Source organism: Culex pipiens, chromosome 3 (genome assembly GCF_016801865.2).
Source record: "Culex pipiens pallens isolate TS chromosome 3, TS_CPP_V2, whole genome shotgun sequence".
NCBI lineage: Eukaryota > Metazoa > Arthropoda > Insecta > Diptera > Culicidae > Culex > Culex pipiens.
In genome coordinates this window covers 96,941,334-96,968,236 of record NC_068939.1, presented here as the reverse complement: position 1 = coordinate 96,968,236, position 26,903 = coordinate 96,941,334, and the positions used below count along the sequence as shown (strand labels likewise).

At 39.9% G+C, this 26,903-nt stretch overlaps 3 protein-coding genes across 8 annotated transcripts in view; 2 read left to right on the top strand and 1 right to left on the bottom strand.

The window, feature by feature from the left end:
• LOC120430760 (triple functional domain protein-like) overlaps positions 1–3,784 on the top strand; it is a 42,548-nt gene extending 38,764 nt beyond the window's left edge. For both annotated transcript variants that reach the window (XM_039595872.2, XM_039595873.2), the window contains exons 5-6: positions 71–3,266; positions 3,329–3,784. In XM_039595872.2, the coding sequence (XP_039451806.1) occupies positions 71–3,266; positions 3,329–3,693 (3,561 nt within the window). In that variant the 3' untranslated portion in view covers positions 3,694–3,784. The remainder of the gene's footprint in view (positions 1–70; positions 3,267–3,328) is intronic.
• The window catches only part of LOC120429711 (triple functional domain protein-like), a 226,984-nt gene that overhangs the window by 99,378 nt on the left and 100,703 nt on the right, over positions 1–26,903 (bottom strand). The window lies entirely within an intron of this gene.
• LOC120430761 (uncharacterized protein K02A2.6-like) lies at positions 14,046–19,185 on the top strand. 2 transcript variants are annotated; one of them, XM_039595875.2, is made up of 4 exons: positions 14,046–14,271; positions 14,702–15,569; positions 15,625–16,653; positions 16,718–19,185. In XM_039595875.2, exons 2-4 carry the CDS (start codon positions 14,706–14,708, stop codon positions 18,992–18,994), a joined length of 4,170 nt encoding a protein of 1,389 aa, XP_039451809.1. In that variant the 5' UTR covers positions 14,046–14,271; positions 14,702–14,705; the 3' UTR covers positions 18,995–19,185. The 2 variants fall into 2 exon arrangements, with proteins under 2 accessions (XP_039451809.1, XP_039451808.1); XM_039595874.2 differs by having other exon boundaries at positions 14,046–15,569.

The following is a 26,903-nucleotide window of genomic DNA, read 5'->3' as shown; positions in this document are numbered from 1 at the left end:
TGAGTGTTTACATTTTGTAGTTCTGATTAAATGACTCTGGCTAACATTTTACTTCTTCTTCTCTTTTTAGGACAACTCTCACTTCAATGGTGGCAATCCGGCGGCTGACTACAGTGAAGGTGCGTCCCACGTACTGGCCGTAATCCACCAAATCCTTGGCCACCATCGGGCCCTCGAAAGCAAGTGGCACGCGGGAAAGCTGCGACTACACCAGAAGCTTGCGCTGCGCCTCTTCCAGGAGGACGTGAAGCAGGTGCTGGATTGGCTGCAGAACCACGGCGATGTGTTTCTGCGGAAGAACCGCGGCATTGGGCGAAGTTTGCAAAAGGCGCAAATCTACCAGACCAGTCACGAGCATTTTGAGAACGTAGCGCAAAATACGTACCGGAACGCGGAGAAGCTTCTGGCGGCGGCAGAAGAGCTGGCACGGTCCGGGGAGGTTGCGCCGCAGGAAATCTTTTCGGTTGTGCGGGAACTGGAGACGAATGTGGCGTCTTTTGCGGAGCGCGTTGAACAGCGGAGGAGGAGACTGGATCTGGCTGTGTTATTTTACACTCACGAAAAGGAGATTTCCGCCTGGTTGGAACAACTTCATACCGAAATGGCCAACGAGGAGTCGATGGATCTAGCCAATGAGCATTTGGACGGGACCGAGCGGATGCTGGAGCAGTGCAAAGAGCAAGAGGAGAACACCCTGAAGACGTGCATTCAAGCTATCGCGCAAGGTGAGGCCCTCCTGCAAGAACTGCGGGCAATCGAGGAGGAAGATTCGTCGGGATCGCTGACTGCGGTGCAGAATGCTTTGGAGCGGATTCAAAAAAATCGGCTAGACCTCGAAAATCTGTGGCAGCAGAGAAAGATGAAGATCGACATGTATTTGCGACTGCGGATGTTCGAGCGAGACGCGCTGGAAGTGTGCTCCCAGCTGGAAATGTGGGCCGAGGAGCTGCAGCATACGGATGTTTCGCGGGACTTTCAGAAGACCGAACAAGTCCTACGGTTGCACAACGAGTCGGTTAGTCAGATGCAGACCACGACCTATCAGATGATCAACACCGGCCAAGAGTTGATGCAACTGTTTGAATCGTCAGGCGTGCTAATCATGGCCGATCCTCACACGACGGCGCAAACCCGCGTCCAGTATCTGCTAGAGTTTCTGCACGATCGGGAGCTGGACCTGGAAGATATGGCCGAGTCCAAACGAATCAAGCTGGAACAATCCATGCAGTTGTGCCACTTTCAGAACGACGCCAATCAGGTCATTTCGTGGATCCGCAACGGCGAGGCGATGTTGATGGCGAACTTTTCCATTCCAAACAGCTACCAGGAGGCTGAACAACTCCGCAAAGAGCACGAACAGTTCCAGGTGGCAATCGAGCGAACGCACACCTCGGCGGTTCAGGTCAAGTATCGTGCCGATGCACTCATGAACGCCAACCACTACGACCCGCAGAGCATAAAGGACATTGCCGACGAGGTGACCAAGAAGTGGCAAAAGCTAGTCACGTGCGCCGAGGAGCGGCACAAGCTGGTGACGGCGTCGTTGAACTTTTTCAAAACGGCCGAGCAAGTGTGCAGCGTGCTGGACAGTTTGGAGAAGGAGTACCGCCGCGAGGAGGACTGGTGTGGCGGCGGTGGATCCAGCGACAAGGGCCAGCAGATTGTGCAGCTAATTTCCAAGCACCAGGAGCAGAAGGAGGCCTTCCTGAAGGCTTGCACGTTGGCGCGAAGGACGGCGGAAACATTCCTCAAGTATGCGGCACGTTCGCTGCAGTTTTATCACATAAAAACGACTGTGAATAGCGAATCTCGGGTAAAATCGATCTTGGATAAGCTGCTGACGCAGGAAACTCAGGTGCTCGAATATTGGACGCAGCGGAAGAAGCGGCTGGATCAGTGCCAGCAGTTTGTTTTGTTTGAGAGATCGGCGAAACAGGCGATCGAGTGGATCCATGACACGGGAGAGGCGTACTTGTCCTCCCGGAACAATAAACTGTGCAGCAGCCGAGAGGAGACTGAAGTTCTACTGAAGGAACACAATGAGTTCAAGGGAACTGCTAAAGAGACGCGTGAACGGGTGAAGCTGCTGATACAATTGGCAGACTCCCTGGTGGAGAAGGGCCACCATGCCCACGCAAGTTCCATCAAGCAGTGGGTGGCGACCGTCGATAATCGCTACAAGGACTTTAGCAGCCGGATGGAACTCTACCGGGCTAATCTGGAGAAATCGTTGGGCCTACCTGGAATACAGCAACAGGACGACAATAATAGTAGTAGTAGTATTAATAGTAGTAACAGTAGCCTTAACTGCAAATCCATATCCTCCTCCACGACGTCGGTGTCGACCTCGTCCACGAGTGGCATCTCGTCGGCGTCCTCCACCACAGCCAACGCGTCCGTGCTCGAATATCGCCATTCCGATCCGTCGCTGGAAACAAAGCTGAACGCAGCAGCTGCCGGACCAGGCGGAGTCGGAGTGCCCAAAGAAATGAACGAAGAAAAGCGCAAATCTGCCCGCAAAAAAGAATTCATCATGGCGGAACTACTTCAAACTGAACGCACCTACGTGAAGGACCTCGAAACGTGCATCAACGTGTTTGTGAGTGAGCTCAAGAGTGGCGTCAACGTACCAACCAACCTCGTTGGTAAAGAGCACATTCTCTTCAGCAATATCGAAGACATCTTCGCGTTTCACGAGAAAATCTTTCTCCGCGAGCTGGAAAAGTACGAAACCATGCCCGAAGACGTTGGTCACTGTTTCGTGACGTGGGCGGCCAAATTCGACATGTACGTGTTCTACTGTCAGAACAAACCCCAATCGAACGACTACATGGTTCAGTTCGGTGGAACCTACTTCGAAGAAGTACAACGCAAACACAAACTAGAACACTCGTTGCCGGCGTTCCTCATCAAGCCGGTGCAGCGAATAACCAAGTACCAGCTGCTCCTAAAAGACCTTCAATCCTGCTGCGACGAGGGCCAGGGCGAAATCAAGGACGGTCTCGAAGTGATGCTGAACGTCCCCAAAAAAGCCAACGACGTAATGCACCTCTCACTGCTCGAAGGCTGCGACGTTCCGATCGACACCCTCGGCGACGTAGTTCTGCAGGACTCGTTCCTCGTGTGGGACAACAAGCAGATTCTCATCAAGAAAGGTCGCGAACGACATGTCTTCCTGTTCGAACTGTACATTCTGTTCTCCAAAGAGGTCAAAGACACCAACGGAACGGTCAAGTACATCTACAAGAGCAAGCTGCTCACGTCAGGTAAGATTCCCCTTGACCCAAATGTACGATCCGAACTCCACCACCCCCTCAAATTCCCACAGATTTCGGCGTCACCGAGCACATCGAGGGCGACGAGTGCAAGTTTGCGATCTGGACGGGCCGGGCACCGATGCTGTCCGACTACCGGATCGTGCTGCGCGCAAACAGCCTCGAGACGAAGCAGATGTGGGTGAAGCGGTTGCGGGAGGTCATCCAGGAGACGTACTTCTCCGGGACGTCCTTCTCGCTGCTCAAGTCGCCGGCGAAGGTGGGCGCAAAGCAGCTGGGCCAGCGGCTTTCCAAGGACATTGACGACACGCTGAACGATAACGACCAGGACGGTAGCTCGCTAGCGAGCTTCGGGTCCGGCAACACTACGGACAGTGAGAAGGTAAGTGGAACGGGTTTGGGATGGATTTTTGGCTGATGTGCGTTCCATTTGGCAAAGAGTACCTGCCAGTAATTGTTAGGTTCGGACTTATTTTACTTATTTTGAACCGTCCTCTTACCTCCATAGAAATTAGAAATGGCGTGACTAACTAATTATGCTGCATAATTTGCAAGCGAATAGTCCTGCCCCCAACGTGAAATTTTAGGCATATGAATTCTTGAAACTGGCACCTTTGTAGTAGCAATTTAAGACGCATATTAAATAACACATTAAATTCGTACCTCTAAGATGTGCCACTAGGGTGTAATATGGTTGTATGGAAAAAAATAAAGTTGTCCAAATTTAGCTAGCACAGCAACTTTTTGGTTCCTTATAGGGTCCTTAACAATTCCCCAAAGTTTGGTAACGATTGGTTAAGTCCCCACTTTGCGCAAAGCGATTCAATTTTCCATACAAATTTGTATGGGAAAAATAACTTTTTTGAATTTTGATATTTAAAAAATCCACGTTTCACGCTATATCAAAACCGGATTCATATTCAGATGCTCTGGAATGTGCTCTACAACTTTCCGGGAGAGAGTATGGTGCTAACTTGCTCCTATAAAAAGATACAGCGTGTTTAAAACTCGTCTAAAACGTGTTTTTTGATCGAAAATCACGTTTTAGACGAGTTTTGAGGACACTGTATCTTCTTTCAGGAGCAAGTTAGCACCATACTCTCTTCGGGAAAGTTGTAGAGCACATTTCAGAGCATCCGAATATGAATCCGGTTTTAGCACAGCGTGAAACTTGGATTTTTGAATATCAAAATTCAAAAAAATGGTTTTTCCCATACAAATTTGTATGGAAAATTGAATCGCTTTGCGCAAAGTGAGGACTAAACCAATCGTTCCCAAACTTTGGGGAGTTGTTTAGGACCCTAAAAGGATCTAATATAATGCTGTGCTGGAAAATCGATTTTGATATTACACCCTAATGTGCCACATGGATTGGAAGTAAAAAAAAATCAAATTATTCGCTCTACAGCATTGCCTTGGCGTTCTCGATTGCGAGATTCCTACTCGAAACTAAGTGTCCGAAGGCTTGATTGTTGAGGCAATTGCAAACCTTTTTTACACCTTAGCTTCCATCCACCCCGGGATTCGAACTGACGACCTTTGGATTGTGAGTCTAACTGCCTACAGGCGACTCCACCGAGACAGGACCCAGAGAGACGGCTCCTACACCAGGACTGAGCTATCGACCTAACCTCTAGGTTAGACCGGGGCCCACATTTAACTTCCCCATCCGACGGTAGGGCGTGGTCAGACAAATCTCGTCTCCAAATTTGCCACCGGAACCTTCTGGGATCGAACCCAGGCCGACTGGGTGAGAGGCTATCACGCATACCCCTACACCACGGGTCCCGGATTGGAAGTAATTAATCTCTATTAAAAAAACCTTTCGGAGCTATGTTTGAGCTGGGGCAATCAATGCCCAATAACCTCGGAACCTTCAAATCTATCATGTTGCTGGGTCATTGGAAGAAATGTGAGTTTATCGTAACGTAATACCTAAGATTGGACAACGGCATGATCATAGATTGTCATTTTCATTAGTTCATGAAGTTGTTTATGAGGATAGGTCAGTAACCAACTGTATGATCGTAGAGTGTCGTATCTTTTAATGTCTTAAAGTTTTATATGAAACATAATGGTATTTCATCAAAATAGTCAAGTTTACCGTTTTCGGGTATGCGGGAACCGGTGCTAGATTAATTCGAACTTGCCAATAACAAACCCATAGTTGGTCTGGAAAACATGCTTGATTTTTATGGTTCAATTTCAACTATCATATGCGACTTGTTGATAACATAGTGGCAGAACGCAATCTTGTTCATCACCGTTGCATTCTTTTATATACAGTCCAGACTCGATTATACTAAGGTCTCGGAAAAAAATCTTTTGGATAATCGAATCACGATTTTTTTTTTCATTGTCTTATTTTTGATTTTTCTTTCTTGAAAACAGTGCTCAAAAAACCAGTAAAGTACTTTTCGATTGCAAATTTGATTTTACATTAAAAACGTAACTTAATCCACCTTTAGGTGGTTGATGCCTTCCTCTCATTTAAAGAGTGATTACAATCCCCTAAAGTGTCCACATGGTTTATGGATCTCCCCTAACGTGATCGCAGCACCTAAGAGGTCCTAATAAAAATAAGTGACGAGTAAAAAAAAACAAACTTCCTACAGACTTTTTGTCAAGATTATACAGACACCGCCTTTCAGGAAAATGGCATCCCTCTACAAGGCTTTTTTCGTGGCGACCAGACGGGACCATTTTAGGGTTATGTAAATTCAGACCATTTTTTAAACTGCTTGTAATTTCAGATAGGTAAGTCAGATCTTGAAAATTCTTAATCCACAAGAAAGGTCTTCTCATATGCTTTCTAAAAATATATAACATGTGAGGGTTTCATGAAAAAACCACCCTTTTTACCATAATTTTAATTTAATATGAAACAGTTTTTTTAACATAACTTTTTAAATACATGATCAAACTGCATGAATTTAAATAGCAACTTAGGGGACGTTAAGACGGATCGATTAAAACCATTCCGGCCAAAATCGGTTGAGCCTGTGACAAGATATTCCAGTGACATTGATTTGGTACACATGTCTACATACAGCCAAACACACAGACATTTGCTCAGCTGGTGATTCTGAGTCGATATGTACAAATGAAGGTAGGTCTAGGAGGTCTTACTAAAAAGTTCGTTTTTCGAGTGATTTTATAGCCTTTCCTCAGTAAAGTGAGGAAGGCAAAACTGAAGCTAACATTTTTTGAGTTAAATTTCTTTAAAAAAACACAATTTTCCAAGAAATCATAACAAAAATATGGTAAAATGGATCAAAAGTTCCGTTTTTTATCCCGTAAAAAATATTGGAAAAAAAATCAAATTAAAATATTTAGATTTTTTGAAATTTGATTTCTTTTGTAAAGAAGAAGTGTAAGTCAAATTTGATGTGTTGATTGCCTATTAAAAATAAAATGCATATTTTAAATATTGCATCCCCGCTTTTGGCCGCCATCTTGGATTTAAACATTCTGAACCATCTTAGCGTAGTTTATGGGTTTTTGCCTTCCTCACTTTACTGAGGAAAGGCTATAAAATCACTCGAAAAACGAACTTTTTAATTAGACCTCCTAGACCTACCTTCATTTGTACATATCGACTCAGAATCACCAGCTGAGCAAATGTCTGTGTGTTTGGCTGTATGTAGACATGTGTACCAAATCAATGTCACTGGAATATCTTGTCACAGGCTCAACTGATTTTGGTCGGAATGGTTTTAATCGATCCGTCTTAACGTCCCCTATGTTGCTATTTAAATTCATGCAGTTTGATCATGTATTTAAAAGGTTATGTTAAATAAACTGTTTCATATTAAATTAAAATTATGGTAAAAAGGGTTGTTTTTTCATGAAACCCTCACATGTTATATATTTTTAGAAAGCATATGAGAAGACCTTTCTTGTGGATTAAAAATTTTCAAGATCTGACTTACCTATCTAAAATTACAAGCAGTCAAAAAAATGATCTGAATTTACATAACCTCAAATGGTCCCGTCTGATCGCCACGAAAAAAGCCTTGTAGAGGGATGCCATTTTCCTGAAATGCGGTGTCTGTATAATGTTGACAAAAAGTCTGTAGGAAGTTTGTTTTTTTTACTCGTCATTTATTTTTATTAGGACCTCTTAGGTGCTGCGATGTCCATAAACCATGTGGACACTTAAGGGGATTGTATTTACTCTATAAATGAGAGGAAGGCACAAACCACCTAAAGGTGGATTAAGTTACGTTTTTTTGTATAGTTTAGTTTTTTCGTGATTCGATTATCCGAAGTGAAATTCTTCCGAGGACTTCTGATACTTACATTTCTGCCGAAAACACCGAACAGATTATTTTTCTGGACTTACATTTCTGCCGAAAACACCGAACAGATTATTTTTCAAAAGATACAGATTTAAGAATATTCACGTACCACATTTGTAATAGCTGCCAAAATTGTATGGCGCCTTGTATGGGTGAACCAATAGAGTGTAATAAAAAAAGAAGAAAAAAATAAAGTTGTTAAATTTAGTGAGCACAGCAACTTTTCAGTTCCTTTTAAAGTTTGGGAACGATTGGTTAACTCCCCACTTTTTGCAAAGCGATTCAATTTTGTATTAACTACGCCGTGTCAGGGTGGTCCGAAAAATGGCAATTTTCGTCGATTTTTGCAAAAACCACTTTTTTCAAAAAATCATAACTCTGAATCATTTCAACCGATTTTAGCTGTCTTGAGCGCAAACGAGAGGGTATTAGATAGGCTTTTAAGGAAAAATAGTTCAAAGTTGCAAATAACCATGAGCCTAACATTTGAAAAGGTTAAATAAAAACTTAAAATGCTTTTTTGAATGTCTCGGGACCAAAGAGCCTATGCCTGAAAATTTCAGATTCCACGGAAAATTTTACATAACATATCACAAAATTGTGAAGTTCTGCTTTCACTATTCCGAGATACGATTTTTTGAAAATAAAAACTGGGTTTGTCGACGCGCCGCGCGTACGAAAGCTAAAATCACCAAAAGTTGCGTATTTCAATGACGAATATTTTGGTACCCTTACATAAATAGGTCATCGCTGAAATTTTTAAGTTATCGCAGTTTTAGTGAAAAAGCCGATTTTTTACCGTTTTCGCCATTTTCCCATTTTTGCGCAAATGTTAGACTAGATATTTGAAACTTTTAACTATTTTTCCTTAAAAGCCTGTCTAATAGATTTTCTTTTTCGCTCAAGACGGCTAAAATCGGTAGAAATGGTGCGGAGTTATGATTTTTTGAAAATTGTGGTTTTTGCAAAAATTTACGAAAATTTCCATTTTTCGGACCACCCTAACATGGCGTAAGTCACCCTAATGGCCAAACAAAAAAATACGGGTCTAATTATTTCGGCCAAGGAACCTCCAGAAAAATTTTGAGCCCGATCGGAAAACTCATGCTGTTTTCGTGGGGAATCGATGAATATTCGTTTTTCTCCAAATTGTAACAAAATTTCATTTATTTTTAGTTTGGGGCACTTGAAAGACGTGTAGATGAACAATCTTAAGCATTTTTGAATTTTTTTTTTTCGTAAGTCTGTCGAATACCGAGGCAAAAAAGGCTTTGTTTACCATTGGCTCTTACGGTTTTTTTTAAAAACAGCATTAACAGCATGTGAAATTTTCTCATCATTTATTTGCAATAGTGCTGAAATTCATTGTAATCCAGTCTATCCAAAATGCACTGTACATTTACACGCCGTACAAGTTTTCAGTGCAGTCCATGTTCGAGTTCTACCCGAACGGTGCACTCAAGGTTTACACACGATGCAAACACGGGGTCGGGTGCAATCCTCGGGTACAACGCCGTGCGAGCGAAGAGCGTATAAAGAGACGAAAAAATGACTGCTTCTCACTCTCTCTGCGGCAAACACTGTAGTGTGACCGCAGCGGACAATTAAACACCACTTTACAGCAGAGTGAGCGTGAGGGAAACTATTTTTGTCTCTTTTGTGCGTCGTCGCCTGTACGGCGTTCTGTGCGAGGTTCGATTTTAAACTCGAGGTTCGTGTGCGCGTACAGTTAAGTGATAAAATTTCAATGTTTATTTATTAAAATGTTGAATGTTAAATATCGCTGTTTTTTGATTTTATGAAACAATTAGCATTGCAGCTTTTTTTCAACAAAGAATATTGAACATTTTTATCCAATGTGTAACAAAATAAAAGTTTTCTTTGAACACCTGCCAAAGTTTAGTTTGATTTCAATAGAAAAAAAGTGAAAAAGTTAAATGTTATGTTTAAAAAAAGTACCCTTTCTGGGTGATAACTAAGATCAAACCACCTCTCCCTTAACGATTCAAAAGAGGCTCATAATTTGCACATTTGCTCCCAAACGCACGTTTCACCCAAACCATCAAATTTTCCCGCACCCGGCCAGACATTACACAATCGTTATTTGGCGAAGAACGACAATTTACTGGCACGTTTTCCCCCCCCCAACCACACAAACACCCCACATGCAACCCCAGGCAAGAAGGGGGAAATGGAGGGCTTTGAGTCCATAAGTGACACTTGTTGAAAATTAAAAACCCTCCACGGGTCGGTTTTGCGGCACGAAACGATACACCGAGGGGCGAATTATGCTGTTGCGGTGATGATTTTGTACTTTGGATCGTCGAGAAGTATCCCTCCTTTTGCCATCATAATAAATGCATGGTATACTGCAACCATCGCCGTTGGAAACAAAGGGGTTTCAGATGGGTAAGGTGGCTTCTAAACCAGCTGCCTTCGGTACTTATTTGGATTTTATTTTATGGTAGAATTTTCCTTAAATTCTGTTAACAATATTTTCAAATAAAATGTAAGGGCCCATCAGCTCATCAAAGTTCTAAAAGTAGAGCGTCCGATTTCCCGGGGTTACAAAATTCCCGGGAAACGGGAAATTTTCATCAAATATTCCGGGAAATCCCGGGAATGCCATTTGAACATTTGAAACTTAACAAAAATTATTCTGATCCTGTATCTGAATATTATTTTGCAACAGAACTGTATAGAACAGGAGCAAAATGAGTCAAAATGAGTGTGAGGATCAATTAATGACATGAACAGGGTTGTTACGGACAAGTTGAAAAAAAATCCGCGCCAGATCCGCGCCGACCCAAAACCCAATCCGCGCGAAATTCGCGCCATATAAAAAAATAAATTCGCGACAAACATAGAAGAGAGTAACATAATGACTATTTTTTTTAAACGAAAAAGAATAACTTAGAAAGCATTTGGATCAGTACCGTTGTGGATTCAAATCCCACCTGCACCAACCTTTTTCGCCACTTCTGAAAGATTACTAGCAGTTGATGTAACAATTTAAATATCATTGCTTTGAAAACAATTTCAGGAGAAAAATAAAATTTTATATTCAAAAATTTAAAATTAAACCGCAAAATTTAAAAATCTAATGATTTTTTACTCGAAAATTCTCGCCAAAATTTTACTCCGTAAAATCGAAAAACGAAATTTCTATTATTTTCTTTTCTAAAATTTTCTAACTAAAATATGACTCCGAATATGATCCAAACTAAGAAAATGGCTAAAATTGTGGTATTTAATAATTTAACAATTTAATAATTTAATAATTTAATAATTTAATAATTTAATAATTTAATAATTTAATAATTTAATAATTTAATAATTTAATAATTTAATAATTTAATAATTTAATAATTTAATAATTTAATAATTTAATAATTTAATAATTTAATTATTTAATAATTTAATAATTTAATAATTTAATAATTTAATAATTTAATAATTTAATAATTTAATAATTTAATAATTTAATAATTTAATAATTTAATAATTTAATAATTTAATAATTTAATAATTTAATAATTTAATAATTTAATAATTTAATAATTTAATAATTTAATAATTTAATAATTTAAAAATTTAATAATTTAATAATTTAATAATTTAATAATTTAATAATTTAATAATTTAATAATTTAATAATTTAATAATTTAATAATTTAATAATTTAATAATTTAATAATTTAATAATTTAATAATTTAATAATTTAATAATTTAATAATTTAATAATTTAATAATTTAATAATTTAATAATTTAATAATTTAATAATTTAATAATTTAATAATTTAATAATTTAATAATTTAATAATTTAATAATTTAATAATTAATAATTTAATAATTTAATAATTTAATAATTTAATAATTTAATAATTTAATAATTTAATAATTTAATAATTTAATAATTTAATAATTTAATAATTTAATAATTTAATAATTTAATAATTTAATAATTTAATAATTTAATAATTTAATAATTTAATAATTTAATAATTTAATAATTTAATAATTTAATAATTTAATAATTTAATAATTTAATAATTTAATAATTTAATAATTTAATAATTTAATAATTTAATAATTTAATAATTTAATAATTTAATAATTTAATAATTTAATAATTTAATAATTTAATAATTTAATAATTTAATAATTTAATAATTTAATAATTTAATAATTTAATAATTTAATAATTTAATAATTTAATAATTTAATAATTTAATAATTTAATAATTCAATAATTTAATAATTTAATAATTTAATAATTTAATAATTTAATAATTTAATAATTTAATAATTTCAGATTTCAATTTTTTTTTATTATAATATTTCGCTTTTAGACGGAAATATAAACTTTAGATTTAATTTTTTTTTTTAATCTAAAAAGCTTCATAGCTTAAAATATTTGAAATGCTGTAGTTTTCGAATTTTGTAATTTTGATTTTGATAAAATGGTTATTAATATGATCTCTTAATATCTATTGTTTGTTATATTAAAAAATGCCTTGGAACCTTTGATAGCCTGTACTGAGCTTAAAAAATAAATCTAAGGGTTAAATCCAATCCGGAACATACCCTAGCAATCATTTATGTTAATCCTTATGTTTAAATTTTTGGAAAAAGTTTGAAATATGATTAAGAAGATAAAAAATTGAATGTATCCTGTGAATAATAACATAAAAATATTTAAAACACGTAAGCAAAATTTATATAAGATATTATGATACATTTTTAAAAATAAACGCGCCTTGAAGATTATTTCGAAGTTTCGTATTTTGTATTTTTACAATCAATAATTTGCAGAAGAAAATGTACTTCGTTACTTCTTAGAAATTGATGTTTTTGCACTCAACGAGAAAGATTTATTTTTTTTGAATTGGTAATAATATTTTTTTTGTAACTTGAAAGAAATTCTATAGTTCTCAATTATTTTATTTATCAAAATTCTATCCGCGCGAAATCCGCGCCTGAACAAAATTAGCCAGCAAATCCGCGCCAGATCCGCGCGATACGCGCCATCCGCGCCATCCGCGCGATCCGCGCCGTCCGTAACAACCCTGCATGACTGCTCGTAAAAAAAATGCAACTTAGAGAAAATATATAAACTTTCTAATTGTTTATGCTGTCTTACAAATTGTACCACATCAAAAAATAAATATTAATAGTATTTTTTGTTGAGAAGTATTTTTTCAATCAAAGTGTACAGTGGACAGTGAAAATCTTCACAACAATAACAATTAAATTGCTTTTAAATTTGTCTCTTATAAAGTTAAAATGTAAAAATCATTTAGAAATAATGCTTTTCATGGCAAATAACATATTCCGGAATAAGTGTTTCAACTTGTGAATAAATAGATAGCTAATCATTGAGTTTGCCTTAAAAATCTAATTTCTAGCGCCATTTAACTTGAAACAGTATTTCATGAAATCACGATTCAAAGTTTTAGAATAATTGAAGCGTGTTTTTGAAATATGGTTTCATATTTTGGGTAAATTTCATATGATACGAAGTTGTTTTTTAAAATGATTTTTAATGGTTCCATTTATGATATGATTTTGGTTATATGGTTACACGGTAAAGAAATCTGTGTAAAATCGCATGCAAAAGCATGCACATCACCTTTGTGAGCAAAAGCATGTAATATTGTATGAGAAAACGTGTACACAAAAAGCATGTACAAAAGAAAAAAAAATAGATTTTGCATTCCCCAAAAATAACATCAATCTGGTGAGAGTCATTTTCAGATTACCAAGTCCGCGCCCCAACCATCTCGGCTATCTCGCCGCTGTGGAAATGGTAGGATCAACACCGATGTAGCTGTAAGTTCCCCATACATCGTATACAGATAATTCGGTATACGACGTAGGGGAAACCTGCTGGTACATCGGCGTTGAACGATTTTAATACAAGACGGTGGGATAGCCGAGATGGTTGGGGCGCGTACTTGGTAATCTGAAAATGACTCTCATCAGATTGATGTTATTTTTGGGGAATGCAAAATCTATTTTTTTTTTCTATTGTACATGCTTTTTGTGTACACGTTTTCTCATACAATATTACATGCTTTTGCTTACAAAGGTGATGTGCATGCTTTTGCATGCGATTTTACCATCGGATTTTTTGCTGTGTATATGACCTAATAAATTAATTAGATTTAAAAAAATCATATTGTAAAAGTGGTAAAACTTAAGCGATATTTTTTTCATATTTAACCCTCTTACGCCCTTGTTATAAACTTTGAAAAATATTTGCAACGGCCTGACTAGTAATAAAGAAAAACGTCATATCTTGATTTTGCTCTGGGCGGTAGTTAACGGTAGTTAACGTGAATGCTTAAAAAATACAGCAGTATTGCCCCATTTTTTTTTGCTCAAACAGTTTACCACCTTAACTGTTATTTTATTTGAAGTAAAAATCGTAACTATAAACAATTACTCAGTGTGGTGTCCATCGTAGAACCCCTCGGTGTTGTGTATTAGTATGCGTGACATCGTGCTGTCTCTGCTGCTGTGAGCTCATTCCATCTTGACACGTTAGACAAGCACCACATAATGGCGATGAGAGGGATCATTTTTTAGTATTTTCTACTGTTTTTGACCTAGAATTCAGTTTAATTGTTGATTTTTCGCGTGCTCTATAAAGTGTTATCAGTTGTTTATAAAAATATCCATTCGGAAAGGTGAGAAAAGGCGAAAATTTTGTGATTTATGATTGGCGTCATCGAGGCTTCTATTTTGCCGTAGAGAGAAAAAGTTGGCGTCGGTTGGGCCAAAAGCGGTGACTTGCATTTTTGCTGACTGTTGATGATTAGATTCATCGAGCGGGTGATGTCCATGATTAAATTCGTGGAGGAATGATTGTTCATGATTAAATTCATGGAGGAATGTTTGTTCATGATTAAATTCATGGAGGGTGGTTGCTGACGATTCGACTCGTGAGAAATTTTAAGTAATGATTGTAGCCGCTGATTAAATTCATCGCATGAAAACAATGATAGGAAATGAACGAATGTGACAGTTCTTGGGATAGTGACGTTTGACGACGATTCAAAGTTGATTTTGAAAGAACTGCTCTCGATTGTTTACTAAAGGTGGATTTGTGTTCTACAGGGAAATGGACGGGGAAGAGCAAATGGACGGTGAACCAGCCAATCGGAACGTTGTGCTGCAGATACAGACTGCTTCGCAGTTCAACCCCGCAGCGTACAATCTCCCGCAGTTCAAATTCAAGCATTTGCCGATGCAGGAAGTGCGAAATGCTTGGAGCTTGTGGATCCGTGGGTTCGAGCGAGTCATGGCGGCGTCTGGAATAACGGTCCCTCGCGATAAGAAGATCCAGCTGCTAGCCATGGGAGGTCTCGAGCTGCAATGTGTATTCGATAGCATTCCGGGTGCTGATGTGGAAGACGACGATGTGCCGGACTCGTACGCGGTTGCGAAAGAGAAGTTGAACAATCACTTCGCCCCGAAGCGACACGACAGTTTTGAAAGATACTTGTTTTGGACGATGAAGCCGCTAGACGACGAGCCGATTGAGAAGTTTGTGGAAAGAGTACAGCTTAAATCGGATAGGTGCTCTTTTGGCAGCTCGGTCCTGGAGAGTCGGCAGATAGCCGCTGTGGACAAAATCATTCAACACGCCCCCGAGAATCTCCGAGAAAAACTGCTGGCCAGAGAAGATCTAACCTTAGACGAGTGCGTCAAGATCGTGAATTCCCATCAAGCTGTAAAGTATCAAGCATCAAGGATGAACCAAAACTCGACAACGGAAACATCAAACGTTCAGCGACTCTTCAACGAACAATCAAAACGATCGGCTCCAATCTCAAGGTCAGGTCGGCAAGATCTCAACCGCCGCTGTAACAGATGTGGCTACGATCAACATCCCGAGAACGGAGAGTGCCCTGCAGCGAATCAGATTTGTTTGAGATGCCGTAGTGTTGGCCATTTCAAGTCAGTCTGCCGCTCAAACCAAGCGGTATGTTTTGGTTACTTGTGGTAGTTCACATTTATAATAATACATACAATTTCAGGCTAAAAGACGACTACTTCCCAACTCGTCTCACCAACACCAACCGTTCAAGCGATCGAGAAACGTCATGAAAATTGATACGAAGGAAAACATCGAAGAAGAAGAAAACGAAGAGGTTCCGGCTTACAGTGTTGGTGACGCCGACGAGCTCATCGACTGCTGCGTTGGGGGAGTGAACATTGAAATGCTGATTGATTCAGGATCGAAGTACAACCTGATCGACGACACAACCTGGAGGCTCATGCGTGTACAGAATGTGAAGGTCCAGAATCTGCGAATTGATCGAAGCAAAACGTTCCTGGCCTACGGAAAGGTTCCCTTGAACCTGTTGGCAGTTTTTGACGCGGAAATTCGAATTGTTGGTTCATGTCAAACTGTGGCAGCTAACGCAACGTTTTATGTGATCGAAAAAGGCCAACAGCCGCTGCTGGGAAAGATCACAGCTCAACAGCTTGGAGTATTGCGTGTTGGGTTACCCAGCTGTCAGGAAGATATCTGTAACATGACTACAACGAGCAATCCGTTCCCGCACGTTCGTAACGTTGAACTCGCCATCCCGATCGACAGGAGTGTTCCGCCGGTCATTCAACCCTTACGGCGATGTCCGATTCCACTGTTGGAAAAGGTGAAAGCTAAACTGGACGATTTGCTGGTACGGGATATAATCGAGCGCGTGGAGCGGCCAACGTCGTGGGTGTCGCCTCTTGTACCGATACTGAAGGACAATGGAGATCTGCGGCTCTGCATCGACATGCGACGGGCGAACAAAGCGATTCAACGTTTAAATCATCCGCTGCCAGTGTTCGAAGAGATCCTTCCTCGAATTCGAAACGCCAAGTTCTTTTCGCTGTTGGACATGAAGGAGTCTTACTACCACGTGATGCTTGCCGAGGACTGCAGGGATATAACAACGTTCATAACCAACTGGGGCTTGTACCGCTTTAAACGGTTGTTCTTCGGCATAAACTGTGCGCCAGAGATGTTTCAGAACTTGATGGAAAGTCTTGTTCTCGCGGTGACTGGAAATGTGGTAAGAAGCAGAAATGTTTTTTTTCTCGGTCATACGTTTCCACTAACTAACTTTTACTAACCAGGTCGGTTTCATTGATGATTTTTTGGTGTTCGGAGAAACAGAAAAGGAGCACGATGAAGCGTTAAAGGCGGTAATCGAACGGTTGAATGCGTTGGGAATTCAACTCAATCATCACAAGTGCAAGTTCAGGCAGACGGAGGTGATCTTCTTGGGACACAAGCTTTCCGCACAGGGAGTGCGACCGTCGGACGACAAGGTGATCTCGATTTTGAACTGCCGTGTGCCTTCGACCAAAGAGGAGCTTCGGAGCTTCTTAGGTCTGGTAACCTTTGTGTCTCGATTCATACCCGATCTGGCGACCGCTAACTCCCCGCTTCGTGAGCTGATCAAACAGTCTGCTAAGTTCGAATGGAACCGTTCTCACCAAGAAGCGTTCAACACGATCAAAGAACGGATCGGGTCAATGAACTATCTAGGCTATTTCGACCCGAAGGACCGAACCTTGGTGGTAGCGGACGCATCTGGAGTCGGATTGGGAGCGGTACTAATCCAGTTCAAGGGACACCAGCCGCGAGTGATCAGTTACGCCTCGAAGAGTCTGACGGAGACCGAAAAGAAGTACCCCCCCATTGAGAAGGAAGCACTTGGCATAGTATGGGCTGTAGAAAGATTTCGTATTTATTTGCTTGGGATCACATTTGAACTAGAAACTGATCATCGACCATTGGAAAGCATCTTCACCAGTACCTCGAGACCAACTCTCAGGATCGAACGGTGGCTGTTACGACTTCAGGGCTTCAGATTCGTCGTAGTCTACCGGAAGGGTTCCGCCAATCTGGCCGACCCACTCTCTAGAATGGCTTCACATGTCGATGACAAGCATTGGCAGGAGGAATCTGAGGTTTACATTCGTCGTGTCGTCTGTACGTTTCTGTCTACTTTAGGAAACGATTCGCTCGAGGAATTCGACGCAGAAACTGAACAGGTCATCAGATCGGTTCAAGTGGCAGCCGCCGTTGATATTTCCGAGGTGATTGAAGCTACTAAAAGGGACGAAGAACTATCAGCAGTGGTGGAAGCTATTATGACATCGCGTTGGAACAGCCCGAAGGTTAAGGCGTTTGCTCCTTTCCAAAATGAGTTGAGCTATGCCTACGGGGTTGTGATTCGCGGAGCCAAGCTTGTAATTCCCAGCGTTCTTCGTGACAGAATGTGCCAACTCGCGCACGAAGGTCATCCTGGGCAAGAGGTGATGAAGAGCCGATTGCGCGAAAGGTGTTGGTGGCCACTGATGGATCGTCAAGCAGTCAAGGTCTGCGACAGCTGTGAGGGGTGCCGTCTGGTACAAGTAGAAGCGCCTCCGGAACCAATGAATCGACGTCCGATGCCAGACAAGCCATGGGTCGATTTGGCCATCGACTTCTTAGGACCGATGCCAACTGGGGAATATATCCTGGTCGTTGTGGACTATTACAGTCGCTACATGGAGTTAGAAGTGATGCGAAAGATTACAGCCCAGGAGACAGTTACGAGACTCAAGAAGTTGTTCAGGACATGGGGAAACCCGAGGACGATTACTTTGGATAACGGAAGGCAATTCATTTCGCAGGAATTTGGTGACTTTTGCCGAAGTATGGGAATCGTTTTGAACCATAGCACTCCCTATTGGCCACAAGCGAATGGTCAAGTTGAACGCCAAAATCGGTCTCTTTCGAAGCGGTTGAAGATCTCCAATGCGCTACATGGCGATTGGAAAAAGGAGTTGGACGATTATTTGATACTCTACAACAACGCTCCGCACTGCGTCACAGGAAAGGCTCCTAGCGAACTCCTGCTAGGTCGGAAGTTACGCCACAAGATTCCGCAAATCGACGATCTTAGCACACCAGTACTTGGTTCGGATTTTCGCGATCGAGACACACAGAGGAAGTTCGACGATAAAACGCGAGAAGATGTTAAACGTGGGTCAAAACTCAGCGATATCCAAGCTGGTGATACGGTTCTGATGAAAAATCTCCACCCCCAAGATAAACTCTCCACAAATTTCGGCAAGGAGCAATTTGTGGTGAAGGACAAGCGGGGTTCTAATGTGACAATCCAATCGAAGGACACGGACAAATGCTATGATCGAAATGTCTCACACCTAAAGAAGATCGTAGAACCCGGACAGTCTGGAGACAACTCGGCGGATAGCTCAGAAGATCTGGAAGTACAACGGCCACTTCGTCATGCGTTTGGTCAAGGGGAATCGTCATCAAACCAGCAAACGGAGGGAAGATCATCGGAAATTAGAAGGTCCTCGCGCGTGGTGAAACCGTCACTGCGGTACAGTCCGTAATGTTTGAGAAAACGTAAATCAACGCGTTACAACATTTGTTTAACTTGTATATATCATACTAAAATAAAGGAAAGGAGATGTGGTGTCCATCGTAGAACCCCTCGGTGTTGTGTATTAGTATGCGTGACATCGTGCTGTCTCTGCTGCTGTGAGCTCATTCCATCTTGACACGTTAGACAAGCACCACACTCAGAAAAAAATAGTTCAAGCAAAACAATGTTAACGGGCCATAACCAGTGTGTAAAAAACAGTATTTCCTGCTCCTTAATAATCTAAACATCATCTGACGTGAGCTAGAAATTATGTTTGTTTACAACTTAGAATTCGGCCATAAACATTGTTTTGTTTGAATTAAGGATTTCTATGGTTGATTTTCAAGTTCAAGAAAGTCTTATTATACTTTACACAAAATAAAAACCAGTCTTCCCCGAACATGGTACAGTTCTGCACCCGAGCACAAGTTCTCAGTGCGCGTGAACCTCAAACACGCTTCGTCGCTATGTTCGGGTTCTCGCCGAACGCTGCACCAAACGCGCACCCGGTGTAAACTTGATGTACAAAACCTCAGGTTTAAACGGCGTTCAAACGTAGATGATCGGATAGTTTGAATGTAGTAGTGTTAGATGTTTCATACATACAGCAGTCGCTGCTGTCTCGCTGTTGCTAGAGTAATCTTTAGATAGGGTCTACATTCTGATATGGATAAGTGTATTTATATTCACTTAATATTTTAAAAAGAATACTTGAAGGAAAATTTTCAGGCACTCCATATTTTTCCAACCATTGTCAAATGTTTTGATAAAAAAAATCAGGGACTGGCACTAAATACCGTAGTATCGTTATGTCCTGCTATTTCCATATATACATGTTTATATATATTTAATGACACACTGTCGATTTTCGGCAGGGGGGAATATGGGCCATCTCAGTTAACATAAAATTGTATCGCAAAATCTCACCCCTCAGGCCCAATTTCTGCAGGGGTGACGGTATTCGTATATAATTTAATATGAAATATTGCCCACACGTAATTTGAATCCGACCCCTATTCTCAGCAGCCCGGGAACAAGTGGACATCTCCAATACAAACAGAGCGTACCTGTTTTCAGGGTGTGTGGGTCTAAGTTGGCGGCCTATAGGCCACCGACACCGACAGACGGCAATGAGGGCCTCGTCGGAGCTCGACCATTCAATACGTAACTCAAAATTCGTATGGGGAACTTTTTTATCGTGACGGCTTTCGCGGTACGCTCCCTCAAACTGTTCTGGGATAATATTTGAACATGGCGTATCTCTAAACAAGTTTTTCAAGAAAATGATTCTATAATGCTTATTTTGTCGTTTTAAGCCGAAACAAGCCAAAAACTATATTAATTTAAACAATTTGCCATTTTCAAATATTTGGCTAGATGATATCGTATACGCGTATATAATATCATCTGGCCAAATATTTGAAAATGGCAAATTGTTTAAATTAATATAGTTTTTGGCTTGTTTCGGCTTAAAACGACAAAATAAGCATTACAGAATCATTTTCTTGAAAAACTTGTTTGGAGATACGCCATGTTCAAATATTATCCCAGAACAGTTTGAGGGAGCGTATCGCGAAAGCCGTCACGAAAAAAAGTTCCCCATACGAATTTTGAGTTACGTATTGAATGGTCGAGCTCCGACGAGGCCCTCATTGCCGTCTGTCGGTGTATACGTGCAACTTAGAGAAGGGCTGTGTATTGGTAACACCAATATTTTCGGCAACGACGAAGTTGAATTCTCGAAGTTTACACCCGGGGTTTAAACTCGAAGTGCATGCACGGCGTGTAAACCTGAGGTGCTGTTCAGACGTGTTCGTGTACATGGAGGCATGTTCGCGTGCGAGTTCATAGGTTCGAGTTTACACACGACGATGGTGTTCGTTTGTGTACAAAAACCGGGCGCACGCAGACTGAACGCGGTGCAGGGAACACTGCTAAAAACTAAAACTCAAAATTAGGTGCCCAACATTGGCCAGCAAGTTTCCTGGGTCAAATAATTTGGCACTTATATTTTATTTGGTAGCCGGGACCGTGGTGTAGGGGTAAGCGGGATTGCCTCTCACCCAGTCGGCCTGGGTTCGATCCCAGACGGTCCCGGTGGCATTTTTCGAGACGAAATTTGTCTGATCACGCCTTCCGTCGGACGGGAAGTAAATGTTGGCCCCGGACTAACCTAAAAAAGGTTAGGTCGTTAGCTCACTCCAGGTGTAGGAGTCGTCTCCCTGGGTCCTGCCTCGGTGGAGTCGCTGGTAGGCAGTTGGACTAATAATCCAAAGGCCGTCAGTTCGAATCCCGAGGTGGATGGAAGCTAAGGTGTATAAAGAGGTTTGCAATTGCCTCAACAATCAAACCTTCGGACACTTAGTTTCGAGTAGGAATCTCGTAATCGAGAACGCCAATGCAATGCTGTAGAGCGAATAATTTGATTTTTTTTTGATTTTATTTGGTTCTAAAAGTTTAAATTTTTATTTCTTCAAGCAAAACATATCTTCAAAAAATAATAACTTTTGTCGTTTCAGTAGATTTCAACTATCTTGAACGGAAATAAAATGTTTGGTTGGACTTTCAAATGTTGTTGTCAACTCATAACACTGAGTGCTCATAATTTCAACTTGAATGTTTTGAGTCCTATTGAAAATCAAATTTCAATAGAATTTCAGAATATTGTTGAACAAGAATTTTCATCAGATGAAGTTTTTAATACGGATCTGAATGAAATAAAATCTATTATCAAAAAATTTAAAAATATGAAAGCCCCTGGTGAGGATGGCATTTTTTACATTTTAATTAAAAAATTACCAGAAGCAACTTTAAGTAGCTTGGTCAAAATTTTCAACAAATGTTTTGATTTGGCATATTTTCCCAGTAGTTGGAAAAATGCCAAAGTAATTCCGATTTTGAAACCGGATAAAAATCCTGCTGAAGCCTCAAGCTATCGGCCCATTAGTTTGCTTTCATCTATTAGTAAATTATTCGAAAGAATAATTCTTAATAGAATGATGACGCACATTAATGAAAATTCAATTTTCGCTGATGAGCAGTTTGGATTTCGCCTTGGGCATTCAACTACTCATCAGTTGTTGAGAGTTTCAAATTTAATTCGAAGCAACAAATCTGAGGGCTATTCTACTGGCGCTGCTCTTCTAGACATAGAAAAAGCATTTGACAGTGTTTGGCATAAAGGTTTGATTGCGAAATTGAAAAGGTTTAATTTTCCGATTTATATCGTGAAAATTATTCAAAATTATTTGACGGATCGTACTCTGCAGGTATGTTATCAGAATAGCAAATCTGATCAACTACCTGTACGTGCTGGCGTCCCTCAAGGAAGCATTTTGGGTCCAATTTTATACAATATTTTTACTTCTGACTTGCCTGATTTGCCCCCAGGATGTCAGAAATCACTTTTTGCTGATGACACAAGCATCTCCGCCAAAGGCAGAAGCCTTCGTGTCATCACAAGAAGATTACAAAAAAGCTTGGATATTTTCAATTCTTATTTGAAAGAATGGAAAATTACTCCAAATGCTGCAAAAACTCAACTTATTATTTTCCCTCACAAACCAAGGGCTGATTTTCTTAAACCAAAAAGTCATCACATTATAAAGATGAATGAGGTAAATTTAAAGTGGGAGGATCAAGTGAAATATCTTGGACTTGCTTTTGACAAAAACCTTACTTACAAGGATCACATTGAAAGTATCCAGGTTAAATGTAACAAATATATTAAATGTTTGTATCCACTTATAAACAGGAATTCTAGACTTTGTCTCAAGAATAAACTGTTAATTTATAAACAAATTTTCAGACCTGCCATGCTTTATGCTGTGCCGATCTGGACAAGCTGTTGCTTAACCAGGAAGAAAAAACTTCAGAGGATTCAGAACAAAATTCTGAAAATGATTCTGAAACTTCCTCCCTGGTTCAGCACCAGTGAACTTCATCAATTAGCCGAAGTTGACACTTTGGATGTTATGTCCAATAAGATAATTGATGCATTTCGACAAAAATCATTGCAGTCTTCAGCTGCATTGATCCGCTCTTTATATAGTTTATAAGTTAGTTTTAAGGTATCCCTTTTCCCTTTTGTACATGTAGGACCTCCTACATTTGAAATCACTGAATAGCGAAAGCTACAATATTTCATGAATAAATGAAAGTTGCTAGTATTTAAAATTGAGGTGAAAAGTCATCGTTTGTGATTGGACACTCAATAATATTTTAACTGAATGAATGTACATGGAAAAGAAATTTGAATAAATATAAATTAAAAAAAAAAAAAACTCATAACACTGACTAACAAAAATTTGCAAACATTGCATACAATATGTAGGAGTAGCGAAAAGTACCAATTCTCCATACAAAATTTGGAAAAAAGTGCCCGTGTTTCTGGGGACCTCAAACTGCATGCTTCCAGCGAGTTGAGCCTGTGGACAGAAATGTTGTTGGTCGGTGTAGTAATTAACACCTAATTGAATGAACAATGGACTCGTGGTGTAGGGGTATGCGTGGTTGCCTCTCACCCAGTCGGCCTGGGTTCGATCCCAGAAGGTCCCGGTGGCATTTTTTCGAGACGAGATTTGTCTGATAACGCCTTCCCGGTCTAACCAGAGGTGTTAAGTCGATAGCTCAGTCCAGCTGTAGGAGTAGTCTCTCTGGGTCCTGCCTCGGTGGAGTCGCTGGTAACCAGTTGGACTCACAATTCAAAGGTCGTCAGTTCGAATCCCGGGGTGGATGGAAGCTTAGGTGTAAAAAGAGATTTGCAATTGCCTCAACAATCAAGCCTTCGGACACCTAGTTTCGAGTAAGAATCTCGCAATCGAGAACGCCAAGGCAATGCTGTAGAGCGAATAATTTGTTTTTTTGAATGAACATTAGTGAGTAGAGGATGACGAGCGGGAATTCCCGGGAAAAAATTCCCGGAAATCGACCATTTTTGGACCTCTCGTTTCCCGGGAAATTTGGTCGAGAGTCCCGGGAAATTGTATACTTATACATTAGGGTGTTTCAGCCAAACAAAAAAGTTCTCAGAATCAGGCAAACCGAGGTTCCCCTAGTAGAGTATACCCATAGGGACTCTCATGCCAAATATCAGCCCATTTAGTTGAGAATTGGCCTGTCCCCAGCGGTTCAAAGTTTACATGTAAATTACCATGGGATTTTTATGCTTTTCGTTCAATCGTTCCTACAGGTCTTGGGACAAGATGGATTCACTCGGAATAAAGACAGGTGTGTAGGGGATGGTCCAATGAACACATTCCAGAAGGAATTAGGCTTGTCCATTCTGTCCCCAAGGTGCGCATTGGATCGATGTCCGGTGTCTCCAGAATCATCGATTCACCCTTCAAATGTACGCATTGTCCTTAGTATGCTATGACGGCTAGGAGAAAATTACGACGCCCCATGTCAGACGGTGAACACGTGGCAGAGCATCTACTCGAGTTTTGGCTCAGAAACATTCTTTAAAGTACTAAAATTATAATTATTGTTGTTCCTGGAAGAATTTCAACTATTCTAAATAACGTAAAATGATGATTTTGTGTTAATAATGCAATCGATGCCTCTCCACGTGTTCACCGTCTCATAGGGGGCGTCGTGGTTTTCACCTAGCCGTCATAGCATACTAAGGAAATGCGATGCTTTTGAAGGATGAATCGTTGGTTTTGGAGACACCGGACGTCGATCCAATGCGCACCTTGGGGACAGAATGGACAAGCCTAATTCCTTCTGGAATGTGTTCATTGGACCATCCCCTACACACCTGTCTTTATTCCGAGTGAATCCATGTTGTCCCCAGACCTGTAGGTACGATTGAACGAAAAGCACAAAAATCCCATAGTAATTTCCATGTAAACTTTAAACCGCTGGGGACAGGTCAATTCTCAACCAAATGGGCTGATATTTGGCATGAGAGTCCCTATGGGTATCCTCTACTAGGGGAACCTCGGTTTGCCTGATTCTGAGAACTTTTGGTTTTGGATGAAACACCCTATTATACATATCGAAGCAAAACTTTATAAAATAATTAGAAAAAACATTCGAAAAATTTGAAACGGTTTAAAACATTGGATGTTAACTTGTCGAATGTTCCAATTACTAAAATTTAGAGAAGCCCAAAAAATGTAAACCCGAAAATTTATCTTAAAGCTTACTAAGCAGGTACATCATTATAAAGCCTTTTTTTATTATTATTTGTAATAGAAAAAAACCCTTTTCTAAAAGTTCAATTTCCATATCCTCTCTCGAGCATAGCAATTTCATTTTTGATGTCAATAAGTCATGTGATGTTTCGCATCAACCTCAATATTAGAATATATTTTGGAAGAGAAATCTCTGGCAATTTGTAAAGATGGCCCTTTGTTAAGGTCCGCCAATTATGAACATTCGGGTTTTCCTGATAAATGTAAATATTTCTTCAATGAATATTTTCAGTTGACCTTAAAAAAGAAAAAAAAATCAATTTCAATTGTTGTTTTGAGTTGTTATGTAACATTTTGCAAAAAATCCCGATACTGGGAAATAATATATTTGCTTTTTTTACTTCTCAAAAATCTAATAACAAGTTCATGCAACAAGCTTGTGCAAGTTTTGAAAAATCACTCTGTGAGAATTATGACTCGTAAACATTTTAAACTACAATTTTAAGTCCCAAAAAGCTTAAAAAACGATCTTGTATTTGCAGTTTAGAAAAAATCTAAAGCTTGAAATAGTTCCTTGAAATAATGAGCTCACTTAAATAAACGTTTCTCTTAATAAGTATGAATGAATTGTAACTGAATTCATTGTAAAGAAACAAGTTCATAACCATTCCCTTTTAAATTGTTAGCACTATTGGCATACTAGAAAAACAACTCCCGGGTCCCGGGAATTCCCGGGAAATTCAAAATCTCGAGAATCGTCACCCTCTATTAGTGAGTGATGGTAGAACTATCAACTTTGTAAACTAAAGTGCTAAAAAGAACCTTTTCTCAAATCGTAACGCAAACCATTTTCATGACTTTCGCAAAACTTTTAGCATGCTTTCGAGCTTAATTGAGCCATAAATGCAAAGTGATAAAGAGAACGCAAATGAGACTTACTTACGTTTATGACCGGCCGCAGTGTGAGGAAGTGTGTGTTTGTGTGTATATATTTGCGAATGTGTTGAGACGCTTAAGGATAAGCAAAGCACACACGAAGGGAACCGGCGGTGGGAAGAGGAGGACCATTTGGAAGAGGGGAAGGTTCACGTAAAGGAGAGTACCTCGCTTTGAGACTCGAGCGTGATAAGATAAAAGGCGAGAGAAAATATGCTCAACCTGAGAGGCACCAGCCAGAAGAGGCCCCAACACACCGGGCACAGAGATTTGCGTTACATAATAATTTCATCTGGCTTCGCCCAAAGCTTTTCCGCATTGACGGAATAAAATCCGGTGCTGCTGGTGCAAAACTCGAGAGCACCCACTTACGGTGCAGCGACATAATCTTTTTCATTTCATATTTCATGCTCGTCTCGTATTCATACACACGCATACCGGGAATTCAGGGCAAAAAGAATTCTCCGCGAACATTTTCCTGCAGTAATGCACGCTTTTACTGAGGCTTTAGTTTTTCTTTTCTTTGCTCCTCCCAGGGCCAAGTACGTGTGGGAAAACAGTCATATGGAAACACTTCATTCGGCTTCTTATTATTTTGTCTCCTCCTGCAGTTTCCAGAAAGAAAACTCTGTGTTAACGGGGAAGAGCGGTGTTTTTTTGCCTGTTTCAAGATTTATTGTTGTTAAAATTTAACATGCAATTTGCGTATGATTTAGGCGCTGGATTCTGAGTGTTACGAAATTACTTAGATGCTATCGACAGATTGCGTAGCATTTTGATGTTTTAGGATATGTGATGCAA